Source organism: Pristiophorus japonicus, chromosome 8, assembly GCF_044704955.1.
Source record: "Pristiophorus japonicus isolate sPriJap1 chromosome 8, sPriJap1.hap1, whole genome shotgun sequence".
NCBI lineage: Eukaryota > Metazoa > Chordata > Chondrichthyes > Pristiophoridae > Pristiophorus > Pristiophorus japonicus.
The window spans coordinates 167,995,756-168,019,325 of NC_091984.1; the positions used below are offsets into that span (position 1 = coordinate 167,995,756).

General features: G+C 57.0%; 1 protein-coding gene across 1 annotated transcript in view; it reads left to right on the forward strand.

Moving 5' to 3' along the window:
• The window catches only part of LOC139269217 (uncharacterized), a 294,951-nt gene that overhangs the window by 247,136 nt on the left and 24,245 nt on the right, over positions 1–23,570 (forward strand). Inside the window, exon 10 of the mRNA XM_070888309.1 lies at positions 4,827–4,934. Within this exon, the coding sequence (XP_070744410.1) occupies positions 4,827–4,934 (108 nt within the window). The remainder of the gene's footprint in view (positions 1–4,826; positions 4,935–23,570) is intronic.

Genomic DNA, 23,570 nt, shown 5'->3' on the forward strand with positions numbered 1-23,570 from the left:
TCGGGGACTGTGATCGGGGGTCGAGACGGTGATCGGGGGTCGGGGACGGTGATTGGGGGTCGAGACGGTGATCGGGGGTCGGGGATGGTGATCGGGGGTCGGGGACGGTGATTGGGGGTCGGGGACGGTGATCGGGGGTCGAGGACGGTGTTCGGGGGTCGGGGATGGTGATTGGGGGTCGGGGACGGTGATTGGCTGTTGGGGACGGTGATCGGGGATCAGGGACGGTGATCGGGGGTCGGGGACGGTGATTGGGGGTCGGGGACGGTGATTGGGGGTTGGGGAGGGTGATCGGGGGTCGGGGACGGTGATCGGGGGTCGGGGATGGTGATTGGGGGTCGGGGACGGTGATCGGGGGTCGGGGATGGTGATCGGGGGTCAGGGACGGTGATCGGGGATCAGGGACGGTGATCGGGGGTCGGGGATGGTGATTGGGGGTCGGGGACGGTGATCGGGGGTCGGGGATGGTGATCGGGGGTCAGGGATGGTGATCGGGGGTTGGGGACGGTGATCGGGGGTCGGGGATGGTGATTGGGGGTCGGGGACGGTGATCGGGGATCAGGGACGGTGATCGGGGGTCGGGGATGGTGATTGGGGGTCGGGGACGGTGATCGGGGATCAGGGACGGTGATCGGGGGTCGGGGATGGTGATTGGGGGTCGGGGACGGTGATCGGGGGTCGGGGATGGTGATCGGGGGTCGGGGACGGTGATCGGGGGTCGGGGATGGTGATCGGGGATCAGGGATGGTGATCGGGGGTCGGGGAAGGTGATTGTGGGTCGGGCAACGGTGATCGGGGGTCGGGGATGGTGATTGGGGGTCGGGGACGGTGATCGGGGGTCGGGGACGGTGATCGGGGGTCGGGGACGGTGATCGGGGGTCGGGGACGGTAATCGGGGGTCGGGGACGGTGATCGGGGGTCGGGGATGGTGATCGGGGGTCGGGACGGTGATCGGCGGTTGGGGACGGTGCTCGGGGGTCGGGGATGGTGATTGGGGGTCGGGGACGGTGATCGGGGGTCAGGGACGGTGATCGGGGGTCGGGGATGGTGATTGGGGGTCGGGGACGGTGTTCAGGGATCTAGGACGGTGATCGGAGGTCGGGAACGGTGATCGGGGGTCGAGACGGTGATCGGGGGTCGGGGACGGTGATTGGGGGTCGAGACGGTGATCGGGGGTCGGGGATGGTGATCGGGGGTCGGGGACAGTGATTGGGGGTCGGGGACGGTGATCGGGGGTCGAGGACGGTGATCGGGGGTCGGGGATGGTGATTGGGGGTCGGGGACGGTGATCGGGGGTCGGGGATGGTGATCGGGGGTCAGGGACGGTGATCGGGGATCAGGGACGGTGATCGGGGGTCGGGGATGGTGATTGGGGGTCGGGGACGGTGATCGGGGGTCGGGGATGGTGATCGGGGGTCGGGGATGGTGATCGGGGGTTGTTGATCGGGGGTCGGGGATGGTGATTGGGGGTCGGGGACGGTGATCGGGGGTCAGGGACGGTGATCAGGGATCAGGGACGGTGATCGGGGTTCGGGGATGGTGATCGGGGGTCGGGGACGGTGATCGGGGGTCGGGGATGGTGATCGGGGGTCGGGGACGGTGATCGGGAGTCGGGGATGGTGATCGGGTGTCGGGGACGGTGATTTGGGGTCGGGGATGGTGATTGGGGTCGGGGACGGTGATCGGGGGTCGGGGATGGTGATTGGGGGTCGGGGACGGTGATCGGGGGTCGGGGACGGTAATTAGGGATGGTGATCGGGGGTCGGGGGCAGGGATCGTGGGCCAGGGCAGGGATCGGGGGTCGGGGACGGTGATCGGGGGTCGGGGATGGTGATTGGGGGTCGGGGATGGTGATTGGGGGTCGGGGATGGTGATTGGGGGTCGGGGACGGTGATCGGGGATCAGGGACGGTGATCGGGGGTCGGGGACGGTGATTGCGGGTGGGGGACGGTGATTGGGGGTCGGGGACGGTGATTGGGGGTCGGGGACAGTGATCGGGGGTAAGGGACGGTGCTCGGGGGTCGGGGATGGTGATCGGGGATCGGGGACGGTGATCGGGGATTGGGGACGGTGATCGGGGATCGGGGACGGTGATCGGGGGTCGGGGACGGTGATCGGGGGTCGGGGACGGTGATCGGCGGTCGGGGACGGTGATCGGGGGTCGGGGACGGTGATCGGGGGTCGGGGACGGTGATCGGGGGTCGGGGACGGTGATCGGGGGTCGGGGACGGTGATCGGCGGTCGGGGACGGTGATCGGGGGTCGGGGACGGTGATCGGGGGTCGGGGACAGTGATTGTGGGTCGTGGGTCAGGACGGTGATCGGGGGTCGGGTGTCGGGGACGGTGATTGTGGTTTGGGGTCAGTGATCGGAGGTCCGGGGCAACGATCGGGAGTCGGGAGTCAGGGACGGTGATCGGGGTTCGGGGATGATGAACGGGGGTCGGGGACGGTGATCGGGGTTCGGGGATGATGAACGGGGGTCGGGGACGGTGATCGGGGGTCAGGCTAGTGAGCTGGGGTCGAGAACGGTGATTGGGGGTCGTGGACGGTGATCGGGGGTCAGGGTAGTGATCAGGGGTCGGGGATGGTGATCGGGGGTCGGGGACAGTGATCGGGGGTCAGGGACGGTGATCGGGGGTCGGGGACAGTGATCGGGGGTCGGGGACGGTGATCGGGGGTCGGGGACGGTGCTCGGGGGTCGGGGACAGTGATCGGGGGTCGGGGATGGTGGTCGGGGGTAGGGGACGGTGCTCGGGGGTCGGGGATGGTGGTCGGGGGTCGGGGGCAGGGATCGTGGGTCAGGGCAGAGATCGGGGGTCGGGGACGGTGATCGGGGGTCGGGGACAGTGATCGGGGGTCGGGGACAGTGATCGGGGGTCAGGGACGGTGATCGGGGGTCAGGGACGGTGATCGGGGGTCGGGGACAGTGATCGGGGGTCGGGGACGGTGATCGGGGGTAGGGGACGGTGCTCGGGGGTCGGGGATGGTGATCGGGGGTCGGGGGCAGGGATCGTGGGTCAGGGCAGAGATCGGGGGTCGGGGACGGTGATCGGGGGTCGGGGACAGTGATCGGGGGTCGGGGACGGTGCTCGGGGGTCGGGGACAGTGATCGGGGGTCGGGGACAGTGATCGGGGGTCGGGGACAGTGATCGGGGGTCGGGGACGGTGCTCGGGGGTCGGGGACAGTGATCGGGGGTCGGGGACGGTGATCGGGGTCGGGGACGGTGATCGGGGTCGGGGACGGTGATCGGGGGTCGGGGACGGTGCTCGGGGGTCGGTGACGGTGATCTGGGATCAGGGACGGTGATCGGGGGTCGGGGATGGTGATTGGGGTTCGGGGACGGTGATCTGGGATCAGGGACGGTGATCTGGGATCAGGGACGGTGATCGGGGGTCGGGGACGGTGATTGGGGGTCGGGGACGGTGATCTGGGATCAGGGACGGTGATCGGGGGTCGGGGACGGTGATCGGCGGTCGGGAACGGTGATCGGGGGTCGGGGACGGTGATCGGGGGTCGGGGACGGTGATCGGGGGTCGGGGATGGTGATCGGGGGTCAGGGACGGTGATCGGCGGTCGGGGACGGTGATCGGGGGTCGGGGATGGTGATCGGGGGTCGGGACGGTGATCGGCGGTTGGGGACGGTGATCGGGGGTTGGGGACGGTGATCGGGGGTTGGGGACGGTGATCGGGGGTCAGGGACGGTGATCGGGGGTGGGGGACGGTGATCGGGGGTCGGGACGGTGATCGGGGGTCGGGGACGGTGATCGGGGGTCAGGGACGGTGATCGGGGGTCGGGGATGGTGATTGGGGGTCGGGGACGGTGTTCAGGGATCTAGGACGGTGATCGGAGGTCGGGGACGGTGATCGGGGGTCGAGACGGTGATCGGGGGTCGGGGACGGTGATTGGGGGTCGAGACGGTGATCGGGGGTCGGGGATGGTGATCGGGGGTCGGGGACGGTGATTGGGGGTCGGGGACGGTGATCGGGGGTCGAGGACGGTGTTCGGGGGTCGGGGATGGTGATTGGGGGTCTGGGACGGTGATTGGCTGTTGGGGACGGTGATCGGGGATCAGGGACGGTGATCGGGGGTCGGGGACGGTGATTGGGGGTCGGGGACGGTGATTGGGGGTTGGGGACGGTGATCGGGGGTCGGGGACGGTGATCGGGGGTCGGGGATGGTGATTGGGGGTCGGGGACGGTGATCGGGGGTCGGGGATGGTGATCGGGGGTCAGGGACGGTGATCGGGGGTCGGGGACGGTGATCGGGGGTCGGGGATGGTGATCGGGGATCAGGGATGGTGATCGGGGGTCGGGGATGGTGATTGGGGGTCGGGGATGGTGATCGGGGGTCGGGGACGGTGATCGGGGGTCGGGGACGGTGATTGTGGGTCGGGGACGGTGATCGGGGGTCGGGGACGGTGATTGTGGGTCGGGGATGGTGATTGGGGGTCGGGGACGGTGATCGGTGGTCAGGGACGGTGATCGGGGGTCAGGGATGGTGATTGGGGGTCGGGGACGGTGATCGGGGGTCAGGGATGGTGATCGGGGGTCAGGGCAGTGATCGGGGGTTAGGGCAGTGATCGGGGGTTAGGGGCATTTTCCTGATCGGGGTTTGGAGAGATGCCATGTAATTAATTTTCAGATTAAACTGCTAGTGTGGGTGATATCCGATTGAATCTTTATTTGCTTCAGTTTTGGGATGGTGCATTGGTTAAACCCTATGGTGTGTGAGTGGAGCCAGCAGATTACAGTATGCATTTCACACTGATGTTCGCTGTATTATCCTTGGAGCTGCCACTGAACATGATGTCCTTGTATCCACAGTGAAAGATTGCAAATTTCCCTACCACGGACTAGCTGTGAAAATGATTCTGTCTGTGTCACTCTATTTATTTGGTCTCGGATTGTTCGCCCTCTTTCACGCCAAGTTCTGTAAGTACCTGCTGCTAGTATTTTATCAAATATATATATTTACATTGCTCTAATTGTATTAGAAATATGAGACACCTCAAGATGTGAAGTACTCTGTTTTGCACCTGTGTAAATTCGGTCCCCACACTCCCAGTGGGGACCAACACCAGATAGACATGTGGGTGAAAGAATCGAGGTCTGGTATCACCCTTTGACAGAGATTCCCACTGCCAGGCGAGGGCACTGAACTTATTCCTTGATTTCCTACTTGTTTAACCTGTTTATACAGGCAGCAGCTGGAAAACCTTCTGTGGGAAAGATAGGTGTGTTTCCTTCTCACCTTTCTGCCGTGTCCAGAACTATGGAACCCTCTTCACTGCTCACCATGGAAGCTTGCTGCTCAGTGTTTTGCTAAGCCATTGACTTACCTACAGCTCTGGTTTGAACTGCCCCGTCCGTCCTCATAAAGTTTCTGAAAGTTTGACTTTGTTTTCAACAATTTGACTTAGAACATTAGCTGTGGATTTTCACCGCTCGCCACATATTCTGGTCACTGCCTCCAGCAAAGGGCAGCCATTGGCTCACCGTCCTTCTGCCTTCGATGATGCCAACTGTCACTTCCCATAATTCCCAGTACGTACCCAGCAAGTATGCCAAACTGTCCCAAAAATGCTCTCGCTGCACATGTGGACTGCACAGGTTCTTCCTGGTCTGGTAATCTTCTCCAACCCCAGCTCGAGCACCCAATCCCCCCAGCCCCCAACCACCCCCCCCCCCCAGTCTCCAAGCCCCTCCCATTCCCCAAACCCACCCAGCCCCCAACCCCCTAGTCTCCAAGCCCCTCCCCCCCAACCCCCCCCCCCCCGCCCAGTCTCCAAGCCCCTCCCGTCCCCCAAACCCAACCAGCCCCCAACCCCACAGTCTCCAAGCCCCTCCCAGCCCCCAACCCCCCCCAAGCCCCTCCCAGCCCTTAAACCCACCCAAACCCCCCAGCCCCCATCCCCCCCAGTCTCCAAGCCCCTCCCAGCCCCCAAACCCACCCAGCCCCCAAACCGACTCAAATCCCCCAGCCCCCAAGCCCCCCCAGCCCCCAACCTCCCCCAGCCCTCAAACCCACCCAAACCCCTCAGCCCCAGCCCCCAACCCCACCTAACCTGCGACGCCCGTGTCCTGGTTGCTAACTGTTCTTCAAGGCACCGCACGCAAACATTGATTTGAAGCCCATGGGATAAAAGTGACATTAACAGCATGAATACAAAATTGGCTAAGCGATAGAAAACAGGGAATTGTGGAGAACGGTTGTTTTTCGGACTGGAGGGAGGTATACACTGGCGTTCCCCTAGGTTCAGTACTAGGACCACTCCTGTTTTTGATATAGACGAATGACTTGGACTTGGGTGCACAGGTCACATTTTCAAAATGTGCAGATGACACGAAACTTGAAAGTGTAGTAAACAGTGGGGAAGATAGTGATAGACTTCAAGATTTCATAAACAAGCTGGTGGAATGGGCGGACACGTGGCAGATAAAACTACACGCAGGGAAGTGTGAGATAATATATCTTGATAGGAAGAATGAGGAGAAACAATACACACTAAAAGGGGATGCAAGAACAGAGAGACAAATCTTTAAAGGTGGCAGGACAGTTTAACAAAGCATATAGGATCCTGGGCTTTATAAATAGAGGCATAGGGGCCGAAATTCAGCTCCCCAAAATGGCCGCTTACCACCAGAAAGCAGCAGCCAGGAGGCGGAGTTGAGCGGCTGCTGACTTCCAGTCCATTGGCCACCGCCGCCAGCCAAATTCAGCTCAGCCATTTTTGCAGCAGTGCTCACTGCCCCCCCGCTCCCCCCACTGCCCCCCCACTGCCCCCTCTCCCCCCACTGCCCCCCTCTCCCCCCACTGCCCCCCTCTCCCCCCACTGCAGCCCCTCTCCCCCCCCACTGCAGCCCCTCTCCCCCCCCACTGCCCCCCCGCTCCCCCCACTGCCCCCCCGCTCCCCCACTCCACTCCGCTACCCCCACTGCCCCCCCCCCTCCCCCCGCTCCCGCCCACCTCCGCCCCGCTCCCCCCAATCCCCCCTGCCTCCACTGCCCCCCCGCTCCCCCCATCTCCGCCCCACTTACCCCCCTTCCCCCACTGCCCCCCCGCTCCCCCCATCTCCGCCCCACTTACCCCCCTTCCCCCACTGCCCCCCCGCTCCCCCCATCTCCGCCCCACTTACCCCCCTTCCCCCACTGCCCCCCGCTCCCCCCATCTCCGCCCCACTTACCCCCCTTCCCCCACTGCCCCCCCGCTCCCCCCATCTCCGCCCCACTTCCCCCTCTCCCCCCACTGCCTCTCCGCCCCGGAAGCCAAATTCATCATAAAAAATCAAGCTGCTGCCTGACGGTGCCCCCGGTAGCTTTTTGTGTCGGAGCAGTGTGTCGGGCTGCTCCAGATCACCAGCAGAGGAGAAAGGAACTTTGGTGGAATCGAGAATTTTGCAGAGTTGTAAAAAAACTGCTGGGAGTTGCAAAACCAGTTGCGGACATGTGAAAACTTTTACGCACTTTTGGAAAGTTTCTCACTCGCTCTTTTGACATCGGCAGTGGTGTAGTGGTGGCCTGAGAGCCTCATACTGTGCTCCACAGAGGCCTCATAGTGAGGGCTGAGCCTGTAGACGCAATGGGAACTGTGTTAGCCTTGTCCACATTGTGCGAGGCAGGGAGGCACGCAGGGGAAGGTGGCAACATCAGCAACGGGTCCAGAGACAGCGGGCAAGGGAGGCAGCAGCCATGGCTGCCCAACATGGAGATGACCACCGACCTCAAGGCAGAGAGGTTGGCCAGGAAGGAGTTGGCGTCAGGAGGAGGGTCAGATGTGCTGACCCGCCCCCCCGACCAGATAGTGGGCGAGGAGTCAGCTTCAGCCTGCAGAGGCTGAGGAGCATCAAGAGGATGAGGGAGAAGGAAATCAGTCAGCTGCCATCAGAGGGGCCCAGCACAGACCTGGGGGAAGGAGGCCCTATTGTGCAAGGGTGTACCGCCAGCAGTTTTCCTTCTTGGAGCTCACAGATGAGCAATGTCTGCGAAGGTTCCATTTCAGGAAGGAGATCCTGAGGGAGCTGTGCACTCTCCTGCGGACAGCTCTGAGCTTTGAAACAAAAGTAACCATTGCACTGAACTTCGACACAACTGGCTCTTTCCAGTCTGCGACTGCAGACATTTCTAATATCTCTCAGTTCCCTGCCCATCGCTCCATCCGTCAAGTCCCAGATGCTCTCTACAGGGGAAGAGTGCAATACATTTGTTTCCCGATGAGCAGGTGGAGCGGCAGACGGGATTTGACTGGATTGTGGGGTTCCCCAGGGTGCAGGGGCCATCGACTGCACGCACTTTGGACTGAGGACGTCACAAACCCATGCAGAGATGTTTATGAACAGAGAGGGATTCCACTCTCTCAACGTCCAGCTGGTGTACAACCACCAGCGCAGGATCATGGCAGTCGGTGCCCGGTATCCAGGCAGCAGCCGCGATGCCTTCATCCTGCGCCAGAGCACTGTGCTCGCCGTGTTCTCAGGCCCAGACCAGGATTGTGGCTGGCTGCTTGGGGACAAGGGGTGCACTTGGCTGCTGACTCCCCTTCGCACCCCCAGAACTGCTGGCGAACATGCTTACAATTACTCTCATTCCACCACAAGCTGCATAATTGAGCACTACATCAGGATCCTCAAGCAGAGGTTCCATTACCTGGACCACTCTGGTGGAGAGTTACAGTACTTGCCTGAGCGGGTCACCATCTTCATAGTCATCTGCTGCATGCTTCACAACCTGGCGATCATGAGGGGCCATCGTTGGAGGTCGATCCAGAAGTAGCACCTCAAGAGGAGGAGCAGGAGGAGGAGGAGGGGGAGGAGGAGAGGGAGGAGGAGGGGGAGGAGGAGAGGGAGGAGGAGGAGGAGGGGGAGGCGGAGGGGGCGAGCAGGAGGAGGAGGAGGAGGGGGAGGAGAAGGAGGAGGAGGAGGAGAGGGAGGAGCAGGAGGAGGAGGAGGAGGAGGAGGAGAGGGAGGAGGAGGAGGAGGGGGAGGCGGAGGGGGCGAGCAGGAGGAGGAGGAGGGGGAGGAGAAGGAGGAGGAGGAGGAAAGGGAGGAGCAGGAGGAGGAGAAGGAGAAGGAGGAGAGGGAGGAGGAGGGGGAGGTGGAGGGGGGAGCAGGAGGAGGAGGAGGAAGAGGGGGAGGAGGAGGAGGAGGGGGAGGAGCAGGAGGAGGAGGAGGAGAGGGAGGAGCAGGAGGAGGAGGAGGAGGGGGAGGCGGAGGGGGGAGCAGGAGGAGGAGGAGGAAGAGGGGGAGGCGGAGGGGGGGACCAGGAGCAGGAGGAGGAAGAGGAGGGGGAGGGGGAGGAGGAGGAGGAGGAGGGGAGGCAGAGGGGGGGAGCAGGAGGAGGAGGGGGAGGAGGAGGAGCAGGAGGAGGGGAGGAGGAGGAGGAGGAGGGAGAGGAGGAGGAAGAGGAGGAGGAGGGGGGAGCAGGTGGAGGAGGGGGAGGAGGAGGAGCAGGAGGAGGGGGAGGAGGAGGAGGAGCAGGAGGGGGAGGAGGAGGAGGAGGAGGAGGGGAGGCGGAGGGGGGGAGCAGGAGGAGGAGGGGGAGGAGGAGGAGGAGCAGGATGTGCGTCGCCATCCCAACCCTGCGAGGGAAGTGCAGACCCGTCTCATTGCTGCTCGGTTCAGGTGATTTAATGCCCACATGATCCTTCAGCTTCGCTTTTCCATGGCCCTCCCAATGAGTCTCTTCATACATCATTGCCCACCACCAAATTATACACTTGGCCAGATATAGGAAGACAATATAAAGATTTATTACATCATAAACAACGGTGCAAAAAACAAACACATCATTTCTCACACTTGTGCATTTCCTTATAACCCCTCTTTCGCAAACCTATCCTACTACTCCACAGTGTCTCCCCTGTGGCTGCCTCATGGGTCTGGGAAGGCTGCTGTGTTTCCTGTGTGGAAGCTACAGATGTCCTTCTAGGATGCCCTGGACCAGCTCTGGCCCTCGAAGGGCCAGCTGGAGATTGGTCAGCACTCTCCTGGGAGGGTTCAGTCTGGCTTGGCTTGGGCGAGTCCATGCTTGGAGGCAACGGTGGACTGACAGGTCTGGGTCCAGGAATGGTGTGATCCTGAGAGAGCATATCATCAGGATCCTGGTCCGAGGAGCTTGCATCATTCCCCAGTGGCACACCATCACCACCACCAGCACCAGTCTGAGGGAGCTTAGGTCGGTGCTGTGGCACTACACCGGAAGGTCCCCCGTTACCCATGGTGGACCCAGCCGCGAAGAAAACACTGAGGTGTCGGCTGACATTGAGCTGAGACTGCATGAGAGCAGACACAGTCTCAAAGCCAGCAGATATGACAGCAGTAAGACGCTCCGTGGCCTGTTGCCGAGAGTGCATAAGAGCATTCTGTGCTTCCAGGGCCGTGGCCATCCTCTCCAATCCCGCACTGATACGCTCGTTCCCTTGCACGTGTGCTGTAACGGCAGCTGACACATCACCAAAGAGTTGCGGCATCACAGCTGGATCCGCACGCTCACTCTGGGAGTCCACCATCGCCTGCACACTGGCAATGGTGGGCTCCATGGTGTGCACAGAGCTGTCCACAATGCGGGAGGGGGCCTCCTCCACATTCCTCACCACCTCCGACAGCCTGTCCGGTACCCTTGCCACTGCCCCCAGAATGCATGGCCTCCACCCTGCTTTATAAGCTCCAACATCGATGGGCTGGTCTGAGTCCTCATCATCAGAACTCTGGTGTGGACTCGAACCCCTCCGTCCCCCATCCCCCCCCAGCTAGAGAGCTCGTACCCGAGCTTCCCTTTGCCCCTCATCATGCTGCAACCCACTAGGCCCCGGTGCAACATCCAGTGCAGAGCCCAAAGCTATACAACTAGATCGGACCGCGTACTCCCGGTATCTGAGCTAGCTGCGTGTGAGTGGAAGCAGTGACACGGTTCTGCCAGCTGTGTCACCCTCGTCCTCTGCCTCATCAGAGGGGACTCCAGGGTCCCATCTAGGCTCGAGCCCACAATGTGCTCTGGGTGTCAGGATCCCCAGGGCTTTCTGTGCCCTCAAGGCTATCGTCCAGGCCTCGCCTCCCAGTCTCCATGTCATCTTCTCCTTGGCCTCGGCTGCCACTGCCTTCAAGGCTGTCCTCCTGCATTGCCCTCCCAATCGCACCAGCGCTAGGAACTTCTTGTTGGCTGTCATTCAACCTCTTATCTGCAAGCATAAATGGTACAAGGGCTGCCGTGAGGGGAGGGTAGGGGATTGGCACATGGAGGCTGCAACTAGCACACTTTCAGAAGGAAAGGTGTTATGACTTTAATACTCTAATGAATGACTCCACGAGGTCTAGTATTGTAATTGAGCTGTTGTGACCTTAGTCCCATTTATTGTAACTCCAGAGTGAGGCAAAAGCATGATGGGCAGCCTTTTATACTGGGCCCGACACACCGCAGGTGACCCTCAGGTCTCCCACTGCAGTGCCCTCTGGTGGCACACCTTATGTGACTATAGAGTTAGTATACATGGTCTACATACATGACATCACTTCCCCCTAAGTCTTTAATGCAAATTGACTCTTACATTGACGGTGACCTGAGCTTTGCTCTTCCTCGTTGACCATTGGAGGGTTACTTCTAGCTTGGGTGGGTTGATAGTGAGATTTGTTGCCAGTGGAGGTTCCAGTGGTTTCTGGTTGTGAGTCCATGACTACTCCTTTCTCCCCCCCACACAGAGATCATGTTAATGGCCCGTTACATGCAAGTTGCATTCAAGTTCATCACATGGGTTTTACATTTACATCTTGGTACATTTGTTGGGTGGATTATAGTTGCATTTCTTTTTGCGTGGTACATTTACATAATCAGTACAGGTACACAAGGACAGTCTAGTTCCAGCACGGCCGGATGAGATCCGGGTCGTCTGGTGGCGGTGCAGCACCCCATGCTAGTGGGTCTGTGGGCGAGGTGAGCTCATTTTGCTCGAGTTGCCGGAGCTCAGGGCTCTTGCTGTTACTCCTAATGTCGGGCAGGCCCAAAGACAGCTGATGTGTCTGTGACCTCCCTGTCCTTTTTGTTTGCACAGTGTCGCTGCTGCTCCCTGGGAAGCAGTCTGAGTAAGTGAGGGTTTCGTCCAAGCGACGGTGGGGCTGCCTTGTCTTGTCTAGCAGTTCGCAGCGAACTGCTGACTCACTTTCCTTGAGGGCACCATTGTGAGCACTCTCGAGTTTGGGATCCTGGCTGGTCCAGGTCCCGGTCGGAGGAACCATTGCGGGCGACCCTTCGCTCTTGGGCATTGCCGTGGTAGCGAGTGGGTTTGTGGGCTGCACCTTTTCCACCTGGGTGGTGGGCGACGATAGCCGACTGCGAGCATAGGCGCAGTTTACTGTTTCTGGCCCGTGGCGGTTCATGTCATCGGGTGCCTGCAATGTTAAACCGATCTGAGGCAGGGCATCGCTACCGGTGCCTCTGCTCTCCAGGGATCGTTTACTCTGCGGCTTGTCTACTTCTGTCAGCTGTGGGGACACTTTATGAAACATCGTACTGGTCCCAGGGACACAGGCTACAGCATTGGGTAGCCCGTTGGACCTGTATACGAACGTTATGCGTTCGCCCGCTACATTGGCTGATTGCAATTTGGACCCTGACATCGCTCAACAACATTTTGCTCGTTACAGCTGGACTTTTACACTGGTTACCAATTTCAAGCAGTTCATTCAAAAATGGCGGGTTGCTGGCCTCCTTTAAAATATCCTTTCTACTTTTACCCAATCATCTTCCTTACGTGGAACCACGTGTCGTTGCTCCATTAGCGCTGCACCTCATGGTTTGGACGCCATATTTTCCCTGTCCATGATGTCGACTGCCACGATCTTCTTTCCCAGTGATTCTGCCACTGAAGCTGGGAAGGCGCCCTCGGATCCAATCTTCCTCCCCAGGAGTCCTACCACTGAAACCGGGAAGGTGCGTTCGGGTCGTCTCGGCCGGATCATCGCCCCGCAGTCGTGATGAGCGGTCTGTGCCTCGGGGGCTGTGCGAATCTGCTCTCCGGTGCCTGGTCCAACCGAAGGTGGGGGCTTGCTCTGCCTCTGAGCACGGGGGACGTCGATCGCTGGAGGGATGAAGTCTTCCCAGTTCCAATGAATCTTCCCTATCCAGCTTCTTCCAAGTAGCATTGGCCCATCACCTGAAACAATCCACAATGGTAAATTGTGCACCGCGCCATCATGGGATACACTTACATCCACACTACCAACAACTGATATCAGTTCCTTGGTATAGGTGTGCAGCTTTGCCTGAACCGGGACCAGCTTGGGTCGTTCAGCTTGATCGTTCCATAGCCTCTCAAAGGCTTCCTGGCTCTTTACTGACTGACTCGCCCCCGTGTCCACTTCCATGAAGAATGGAACACCATTTATCTCGACTTCCATTATCACTGGAGGACAATCTGTGGTGCAGGTATATATTCCATACACTTCGTCCTGGGACTCAGCTGCCTCTCTAGCCATCTCCTCGTAATCCGCGCTGGATTCACAACCATCTGCTGACTCCTCTTCCACGTGGTGAGTCACAGCTCTTTTGCACATTCGCTGGAGGTGGCCCATTGTGCTGCAGCCTTTGCACACATAGTCTCTGAACCGACACTGATGAGCCCTGTGATTACCTCCGCAACGCCAGCATGGTGCTACTCGACTTACGTTTGCACCCCTCGGCTGAATATGAGTTAAAGGACTCGGGGCCTGTACGCCCTGCCCTGGGCAGATTCACGTTCAATAGTTCTGCCTGTGAAAGGCGCCATTCTAGTTATAGTACTTGCCGAGTTTGAGTCCTGAGAGTGAGTCATCATCTGCTTGGAGCTGCAGCTTGAGGTCATGAACGCCTGGCTGATGCTGATGGCCTTCTGCAGAGTGACGGTGGTTTCGGCAGACTATTACGAAGACGTGCCGCAATGCATCGGCGAGCGATGTACCGAATTCACACGGTCCTGCCAGCCTCCTGAGGTCGGCAGCATACTTCGCGATTTCCTGGCCATCGGGGCGGCGGTGTGTATAAAATCGATGTCTGGCCGTGAGGATGCTCTCCTTCGGTGTGAGTTGGTCCCGAATTAGCACTTACAGCTCCTCGTATGACTTGGTTATTGTTTTCTCTGGTGCAAGCAAGTCCCTGACGAGGCCGTAGACCGCGGGCCCACAATTGGTCAACAGGATAGCTCTGAGCTTATCTGGCAGCGTGGCCGGATCATCGCCTACCAGATCATTTAGAAACATAGAAAATAGGTGCAGGAGCAGGCCATTCAGCCCTTCTAGCCTGCACCGCCATTCAATGAGTTCATGGCTGAACATGAAACTTCAGTACCCCCTTCCTGCTTTCACGCCATACCCCTTGATCCCCCGAGTAGTAAGGACTTCATCTAACTCCCTTTTGAATATATTTAGTGAATTGGCCTCAACTACTTCCTGTGGTAGAGAATTCCACAGGTTCACCACTCTCTGGGTGAAGAAGTTTCTCCTTATCTCGGTCCTAAATGGCTTACCCCTTATCCTTAGACTGTGACCCCTGGTTCTGGACTTCCCCAACATTGGGAACATTCTTCCTGCATCCAACCTGTCCAAACCCGTCAGAATTTTAAACGTTTCTATGAGGTCCCCTCTCACTCTTCTGAACTCCAGTGAATACAAGCCCAGTTGATCCAGTCTTTCTTGATAGGTCAGTCCCACCATCCCGGGAATCAGTCTGGTGAATCTTCGCTGCACTCCCTCAATAGCAAGTATGTCCTTCCTCAAGTTAGGAGACCAAAACTGTACACAATACTCCAGGTGTGGCCTCACCAAGGCCCTGTACAACTGTAGCAACACCTCCCTGCCCCTGTACTCAAATCCCCTCGCTATGAAGGCCAACATGCCATTTGCTTTCTTAACCGCCTGCTGTACCTGCATGCCAACCTTCAATGACTGATGTACCATGACACCCAGGTCTCGTTGCACCTTCCCTTTTCCTAATCTGTCACCATTCAGATAATAGTCTGTCTCTCTGTTTTTACCACCAAAGTGGATAACCTCACATTTATCCACATTATACTTCATCTGCCACGCATTTGCCCACTCACCTAACCTATCCAAGTCACTCTGTAGCCTCATAGCATCCTCCTCGCAGCTCACACTGCCACCCAACTTAGTGTCATCCGCAAATTTGGAGATACTACATTTAATCCCCTCGTCTAAATCATTAATGTACAATGTAAACAGCTGGGGCCCCAGCACAGAACCCTGCGGTACCCCACTAGTCACTGCCTGCCATTCCGAAAAGTACCCATTTACTCCTACTCTTTGCTTCCTGTCTGACAACCAGTTCTCAATCCACGTCAGCACACTACCCCCAATCCCATGTGCTTTAACTTTGCACATTAATCTCCTGTGTGGGACCTTGTCGAAAGCCTTCTGAAAGTCCAAATATACCACATCAACTGGTACTCCTTTGTCCACTTTATTGGAAACATCCTCAAAAAATTCCAGAAGATTTGTCAAGCATGATCTCCCTTTCACAAATCCATGCTGACTTGGACCTATCATGTCACCATTTTCCAAATGCGCTGCTATGACATCCTTAATAATTGATTCCATCATTTTACCCACTACTGAGGTCAGGCTGACCGGTCTATAATTCCCTGCTTTCTCTCTCCCTCCTTTTTTAAAAAGTGGGGTTACATTGGCTACCCTCCACTCAATAGGAACTGATCCAGAGTCAATGGAGGTTGGAAAATGACTGTCAATGCATCCGCTATTTCCAAGGCCACCTCCTTAAGTACTCTGGGATGCAGTCCATCAGGCCCTGGGGATTTATCGGCCTTCAATCCCATCAATTTCCCCAATACAATTTCCCGACTAATAAAGATTTCCCTCAGTTCCTCCTCCTTAATAGACCCTCTGACCACTTTTATATCCGGAAGGTTGTTTGTGTCCTCCTTAGTGAATACTGAACCAAAGTACTTGTTCAATTGGTCTGCCATTTCTTTGTTCCCCGTTATGACTTCCCCTGATTCTGACTGCAGGGGACCTACGTTTGTCTTTACTAACCTTTTTCTCTTTACATACCTATAGAAACTTTTGCAATCCGCCTTAATGTTCCCTGCAAGCTTCTTCTCGTACTCCATTTTCCCTGCCCTAATCAAACCCTTTGTCCTCCTCTGCTGAGTTCTAAATTTCTCCCAGTCCCCAGGTTCGCTGCTATTTCTGGCCAATTTGTATGCCATTTCCTTGGCTTTAATACTATCCCTGATTTCCCTAGATAGCCACGGTTGAGCCACCTTCCCTTTTTTATTTTTACGCCAGACAGGAATGTACAATTGTTGTAATTCATCCATGCGGTCTCTAAATGTCTGCCATTGCCCATCCACAGTCAACCCCTTAAGTATCATTAGCCAATCTATCTTAGCCAATTCATGCCTCATACCTTCAAAGTTACCCTTCTTTAAGTTCTGGACCATGGTCTCTGAATTAACTGTTTCATTCTCCATCCTAATGCAGAATTCCACCATATTATGGTCACTCTTCCCCAAGGGGCCTCGCACAATGAGATTGCTAATTAATCCTCTCTCATTACACAACACCCAGTCTAAGATGGCCTCCCCCCTAGTTGGTTCCTCGACATATTGGTCTAGAAAACCATCCCTTATGCATTCCAGGAAATCCTCCTCCACCGTATTGCTTCCAGTTTGGCTAGCCCAATCTATGTGCATATTAAAGTCACCCATTATAACTGCTGCACCTTTATTGCATGCACTCCTAATTTCCTGTTTGATGCCCTCCCCAACATCACTACTACTGTTTGGAGGTCTGTACACAACTCCCACTAACGATTTTTGCCCTTTAGTGTTCTGCAGCTCTACCCATATAGATTCCACATCATCCAAGCTAATGTCTTTCCTAACTATTGCATTAATCTCCTCTTTAACCAGCAATGCTACCCCACCTCCTTTTCCTTTTATTCTATCCTTCGTGAATGTTGAATACCCCTGGATGTTGAGTTCCCAGCCCTGATCATCCTGGAGCCACGTCTCCGTAATCCCAATCACATCATATTTGTTAACATCTATTTGCACAGTTAATTCATCCACCTTATTGCGGATACTCCTTGCATTAAGACACAAAGCCTTCAGGCTTGCTTTTTTAACATCCTTTGTCCTTTTAGAATTTTGCTGTACAGTGGCCCTTTTTGTTCTTTGCCTTGGGTTTCTCTGCCCTCCACTTTTCCTCATCTCCTTTCTGTCTTTTGCTTTTGCCTCATTTTTGTCTCCCTCTGTCTCCCTGTATAGGTTCCCATCCCCCTGCAATATTAGTTTAACTCCTCCCCAACAGCACTAGCAAACACTCCCCCTAGGACATTGGTTCCGGACCTGCCCAGGTGCAGACCGTCCGGTTTGTACTGGTCCCACCTCCCCCAGAACCGGTTCCAATGCCCCAAGAATTTGAATCCCTCCCTGCTGCACCACTGCTCAAGCCACGTATTCATCTGCGCTATCCTGCGATTCCTACTCTGACTAGCACGTGGCACTGGTAGCAATCCCGAGATTACTACTTTTGAGGTCCTACTTTTTAATTTAGCTCCTAGCTCCTTAAATTCTTTTCGTAGGACCTCATCCCTTTTTTTACCTATGTCGTTGTGCACCACGACAACTGGCTGTTCTCCCTCCCATTTCAGAATGTCCTGCACCCGCTCCGAGACATCCTTGACCCTTGCACCAGGGAGGCAACATACCATCCTGGAGTCTCGGTTGCGTCCACAGAAACGCCTATCTATTCCCCTCACCATCGAATCCCCTATCACTATCGCGCTCCCACTCTTTTTCCTGCCCTCCTTTGCAGCAGAGCCACCTACGGTGCCATGAACTTGGCTGCTGCTGCCCTCCCCTGATGAGTCATCCTCCCCAACAGTACTCAAAGCAGTGTATCTGTTTTGCAGGGGGATGACCACAGGGGACCCCTGCACTATCTTTCTTGCACTGCTCTTCCTGCTGGTCTTCCATTCCCTATCTGGCTGTGGACCCTTCTCCTGCGGTAAGACCAACTCACTACACGTGATACTCACGTCATTCTCAGCATCGTGGATGCTCCAGAGTGAATCCACCCTCAGCTCCAATTCCGCAACGCGGACCGTCAAGAGCTCGAGGCGGCTACACTTCCTACACACGTAGCGCCCAGGGACACCGGAAGTGTCCCCGAGTTCCCACATGGTACAGGAGGAGCATATCACATGGCCGAGCTCTCCTGCCATGTCTTAACCTTAGATACCCTTAAATTGGTAATAACAATGTTACAGTTCACTTACTGATATAAAAAAGAAAAGAAAAGCTACTCACCAATCACCAGCCAATCACTTACCCCATTGGCTGTGACGTCACTTTTTGATTACTTTCTACTTCTATTTTGCTTTCTCTCCCGCTGTAGCTGCACCGGTCGCCTTTATAGGCCGCTCCGACGCTGCTCCCACCTCTTGCCAACTGCCGCTGGCTCTCGATCTCCCGCTGGGCTTTTGACAGGTCGCTCCCCTCTCACCAACTGCTGCTGGCTCTCGATCTCCCGCTGGGCTTTTATAGGTCGCTCCCCTCTCCCCAACTGCCGCTGGCTCTCGATCTCCCGCTGGGCTTTTGACAGGTCGCTCCCCTCTCACCAACTGCCGCTGGCTCTCGATCTTCCGCTGGGCTTTTGACAGGTCGCTCCCCTCTCACCAACTGCTGCTGGCTCTCGATCTCCCGCTGGGCCTTTGACAGGTCGCTTCCCTCTCACCAACTGCTGCTGGCTCTCGATCTCCCGCTGGGCTTTTTTTTTTGCTATGAAATATTGGTCGAAGAACTCCGTAAAGGCCTCCCAATCTTCACCCTCTGAGAACTTTTCTAATGCACCAACGGTAGTCATTTTTGCGTGAAAGTTCATAATCTCGTCGCCAGTTGTTATGTCTTTCATACTTTTATGAATGACTCCACGAGGTCTAGTATTGTACTCGAGCTGTTGTGACCTTAGTCCCATTTATTGTAACTCCAGAGTGAGGCACAAGCATGGTGGGCAGCCTTTTATACTGGGCCCTGCACACCAATGCAGGTGACCCTCAGGTCTCCCACCACAGTGCCCTCTGGTGGCACACCTTATGTGACTAACAGTTAGCATACATGGTCTGCAAACATGACAAAAGGCACAGTAGGCACTGGCGCTTTCAGGGAGAGATAGCATTAAAGGAGGGTCTCACTTGCCCATGCTGCCTGCAGGGGGATCGGCAGTACCGGAGGCCACAGGGAAGGCAGCATGTCTGCTCACTAGCGCCTGGACCCTCTTTTCCAGAGATGTCAGGATCTGAATCTCTGGCTCACCACCACCTGTCCTCCTTTGCTCCATCCGGTTGTGCACAACCTTGACCTGCAAAACAAAGAATGGTTGGTGAGTAGCAGTGTCATGAGGCATCAGAAATCAGTGCACAAGTGTATGCCCCTGACATGCAGCTGTAACTGTGACATGAAAGTGAGCCTCCATTGCGAGAACACACACACACATATCTATAGAGGCCTCAACAATGAAATGCTGCTTCAGTGACTATATAGTGAAGGTGGGAAATCATCATCATCATAGGCAGTCCCTCGAAATCGAGCAAGACTTGCTTCCACTTCCAAAGTGAATTCTTTGGTGGCTGAACAGTCCCAACACGAGAGCCACAGACCCTGTCACAGGTGGGACAGATATTCGTCGGGGGAAGGGGGAGGTGGCACTGATTTGTCGCATGCTCCTTCCGCTGCCTGCGCCTGACCTCTTCATGCTCGCGGTGTTGAGATTCGAGGAGCTCACGCCCTCCCGGATGCACTTTCTCCACCTAGGGCAGTCTTTGGCCAGGGACTCCCAGATGTCAGTGTTTCCAATGTTTCCACTGCTTACCTTTGGCTCATTTGCCGTGAAGGAGCTCTGTGTAGAGCAATTGCTTCGGGAGTCTTGTGTCTGGCATGTGAACTATGTGGCCTGCCCAGCGAAGCTGATTGAGTGTGGTCAGTGCTTCAATGCTGGGGATGTTGGCCTGGTCGAGGACACTGATGTTGGTGCGTCTGTCCTCCCAGGGGATTTGCAGGATCTTGCGGAGACATCATTGGTGATATATCTCCAACGACTTGATGTATCTTCTATACATCGTTCATGCCCCTGATCCATACAGGAGGGCGGGTATTAGTACAGCCCTGTAGACCATGAGCTTTGTAGTAGGTTTGAGGGCCTGATCTTCGAACACTCTTTTCCTCAGGCGGCCGAAGGCTGCACTGGCGCACTGGAGGTGATGTTGAATCTCCGCATCAATGTCTGCCTTTGTTGACAAGAGGCTCCCGAGGTATGGGAAATGATCCACGTTGTCGAGGGCCGCGCCGTGAATCTTGATGACTGGGGGCCAGTGCTGTGCGATGAGGACAGGCTAGTGGAGGACCTTTGTCTTATGGATGTTAAGCGTGAGGCCCATGCTTTCATATGCCTCGGTGAATACATCGACTATATCCTGGAGTTCGGCCTCAATGTGTGCAGACGCAGGCATCGTCCACATACTGCAGTTCAACGACAGAGGATTGTGTGATCTTGGACCTGGCCTGGAGGTAGCGTAGGTTAAACAGCTTCCCACTGGTTCTGTAGTTTAGTTCCACTCCAGTGGGAAGCTTGTTGACAATGAGGTGGAGTATGGCAGCGAGGAAGATTGAGAAGAGGGTTGGAGTGATGACGCAGCCCTGTTTGGCCCCGGTCCGGACGTGAAATGGGTCTGTACTGGATCCGTTGGTAAGGATCACGGCCTGCATGTTGTCGTGGAGCAGGCGAAGGATGTTGACAAACTTTCGAGGGCATCCAAAACCGAGGAGGACGCTCCATAAACCCTCACGGTCAACAGTGTCAAAGGTCTTTGTGAGATTGAAAAAGGCCATGTATCAGGGCTGGCGCTGCTCCCTGCATTTTTCCTGCAGTTGTCGTGCTGCAAAGGTGGGAAATAAGAAAGGATAAAGGACAGGCTCACAGATGGAAGGTCAACAGTTAGTACAATAGGTACTCACTTTCATAAGACGGATGATGTTGTGCATCCATTTTCGGCACTGGGTGACAGTCCGGTCATGAATGGAAGTCCCTGCCTCCTCCACAGCTATCTCCCTCCAGGCATTGGTGAAGACCTCGCGAGTCGGTCTGCCTGTGTCGGGGTACAGCACTTGCCTCCTTCCCTCCACAGCCTGCATTAGTGTCTCCAGTTCTACATCCGAAAAACAGGTTGCCCTCCTCGCTACAGCTCCACCAGCCATGGCCTTCAATCAAACGCCTTCCCTCCTCAGGGCCGAGCTGACAACCCGGGCCCAGAGAGCAGCTGGCTCCTTCAGACCAAATCAAGACAAGGTGAATTTCCCCGTGGAAACTCCGCTCCGAGCCCTCTTCCCACCCCCCCAAACCCTCCTCACACTCCCACTCCCCACACCCTCCCCACACTCCCACTCCCCACACCCTCCCCACACTCCCACTCCCCACACCCCCACCTGATCCCCACACTCCCACTTCCCACACCCTCCTCACACTCCCACTCCCCACACCCCCACCTGATCCCCACACTCACACTCCCCACACCCCCACCCCCCATACCCTCCCCACACTCCCACTCCCCACACCCCCACCCACTCCCCCTCCCCGCCCCCATACCCTCCCCACACTCCCACTCCCCGCACCCCCACCCACTCCCCCTCCCCACCCCCCATACCCTCCCCACACTCCCACTCCCCACACCCCCACCCACTCCCCCTCCCCGCCCCCATACCCTCCCCACACTCCCACTCCCCGCACCCCCACCCACTCCCCCTCCCCACCCCCCATACCCTCCCCACACTCCCACTCCCCACACCCCCACCCACTCCCCCTCCCCACCCCCCATACCCTCCCCACACTCCCACTCCCCACACCCCCACCTGATCCCCACACTCACATTCCCCACACCCCCACCCGCTCCCCCTCCCCACCCCCATACCCTTCCCACACTCCCACTCCCCACACCCCCACCGGCTCCCCCTCCCCACCCCCCATACCTTCCCCACACTCCCACTCCCCACACCCCCACCCACTCCCCCTCCCCACCCCCCATACCCTTCCCACACTCCCACTCCCCACACCCCCACCCGCTCCCCCTCCCCACCCCCCATACCTTCCCCACACTCCCACTCCCCACACCCCCACCCACTCCTCCTCCCCACCCCCCATACCCTCCCCACACTCCCACTCCCCACACCCCCACCTGATCCCCACACTCACACTCCCCACACCCCCACCCGCTCCCCCTCCCCACCCCCCATACCTTCCCCACAATCCCACTCCCCACACCCCCACCCGCACCCCCTCCCCACCCCCCATACCCTCCCCACACTCCCACTCCCCACACCCCCACCCACTCCCCCTCCCCACCCCCCATACTCTCCCCACACTCCCACTCCCCACACCCCCACCCACCCCCTATACCCTCCCCACACTCCCACTCCCCACAGCCCCACCCCCTCCCCACACTCCCACTCCCCACACCCCCACCCACCCCCTATACCCTCCCCACACTCCCACTCCCCACACCCCCACCCCCTCCCCACACTCCCACTCCCCACACCGCCACCCGCTCCCCCTCCCCACCCCCCATACCCTCCCCACACCCCCACCCACTCCCCCTCCCCACCCCACACACCCCACATCCACCACCCCCTCCCCAACCCCCTCACTCCCTCCCCACATCCCCCCCAGCCCCACAGCCACTACCCCCTCCCCATACCCCCCTCCCCTCACCGCCTCCCCAACCCTCCCACTCCCTCCTCCCCATCCCTACCCCCTGCTCACACCGCTGCAAACTCCGCCCCTCCCCCACACCCTCCCCACACTGCTGCAAACTCCGCCCCCTCCCCACACCGCTGCAAAGTGCTGATTCCCGCTGGCCAATACCACTGGGCCCCATTTTATTTTAAATTGCTGAATTTCGGTCGGATGCCTGCCGCAACCATTGTGGCGGTAATGGCGGCCAAAAAGCAGTAGGTGCACCCCATTTCGGGTGGACCTGAGTTTCGGTCCTATAGAGTACAAAAGCCAGGAAGTTATGCTAAACCTATATAAAACAATGGCCTTGAATTCGCGGCTGCTACACGTATGCAAAGTGCATGCGCCTAAACCCAGAACTTGCGATCTGTCAATAATCATCTTGACAGATCGCATGCATCCGAAAGCAAAGGGTCTCCGCGGGCGGAGAGTTGGGATATTTGCCCAATTTTTGCCCAGCGAATGCCCATGAAATTCTTGCAACTGATGAAAGCAGGCGTGTGGCCTGCATTTATCAGCGTAAGACTATTAAAGGACAGAAAAATAATTTTTTTTCAATAATTTAAACATTTAAAATCCTGTTAAATAAGGTAAGTTTATTTTCAGACCCTTTAAAAAATATGTATATTTATTTTCCAAAAAAATACATTTTTGTTTGAAATAATTAATTAAATTCCGTTTTGATTAATTTTAAATATGTGATTTTAAAATAAAATTATTTTGTGTTTGTCTGTTTTTGGGGGTATTCCCATTCATACTTCTGGTGATTCCATCTGAATTTGCT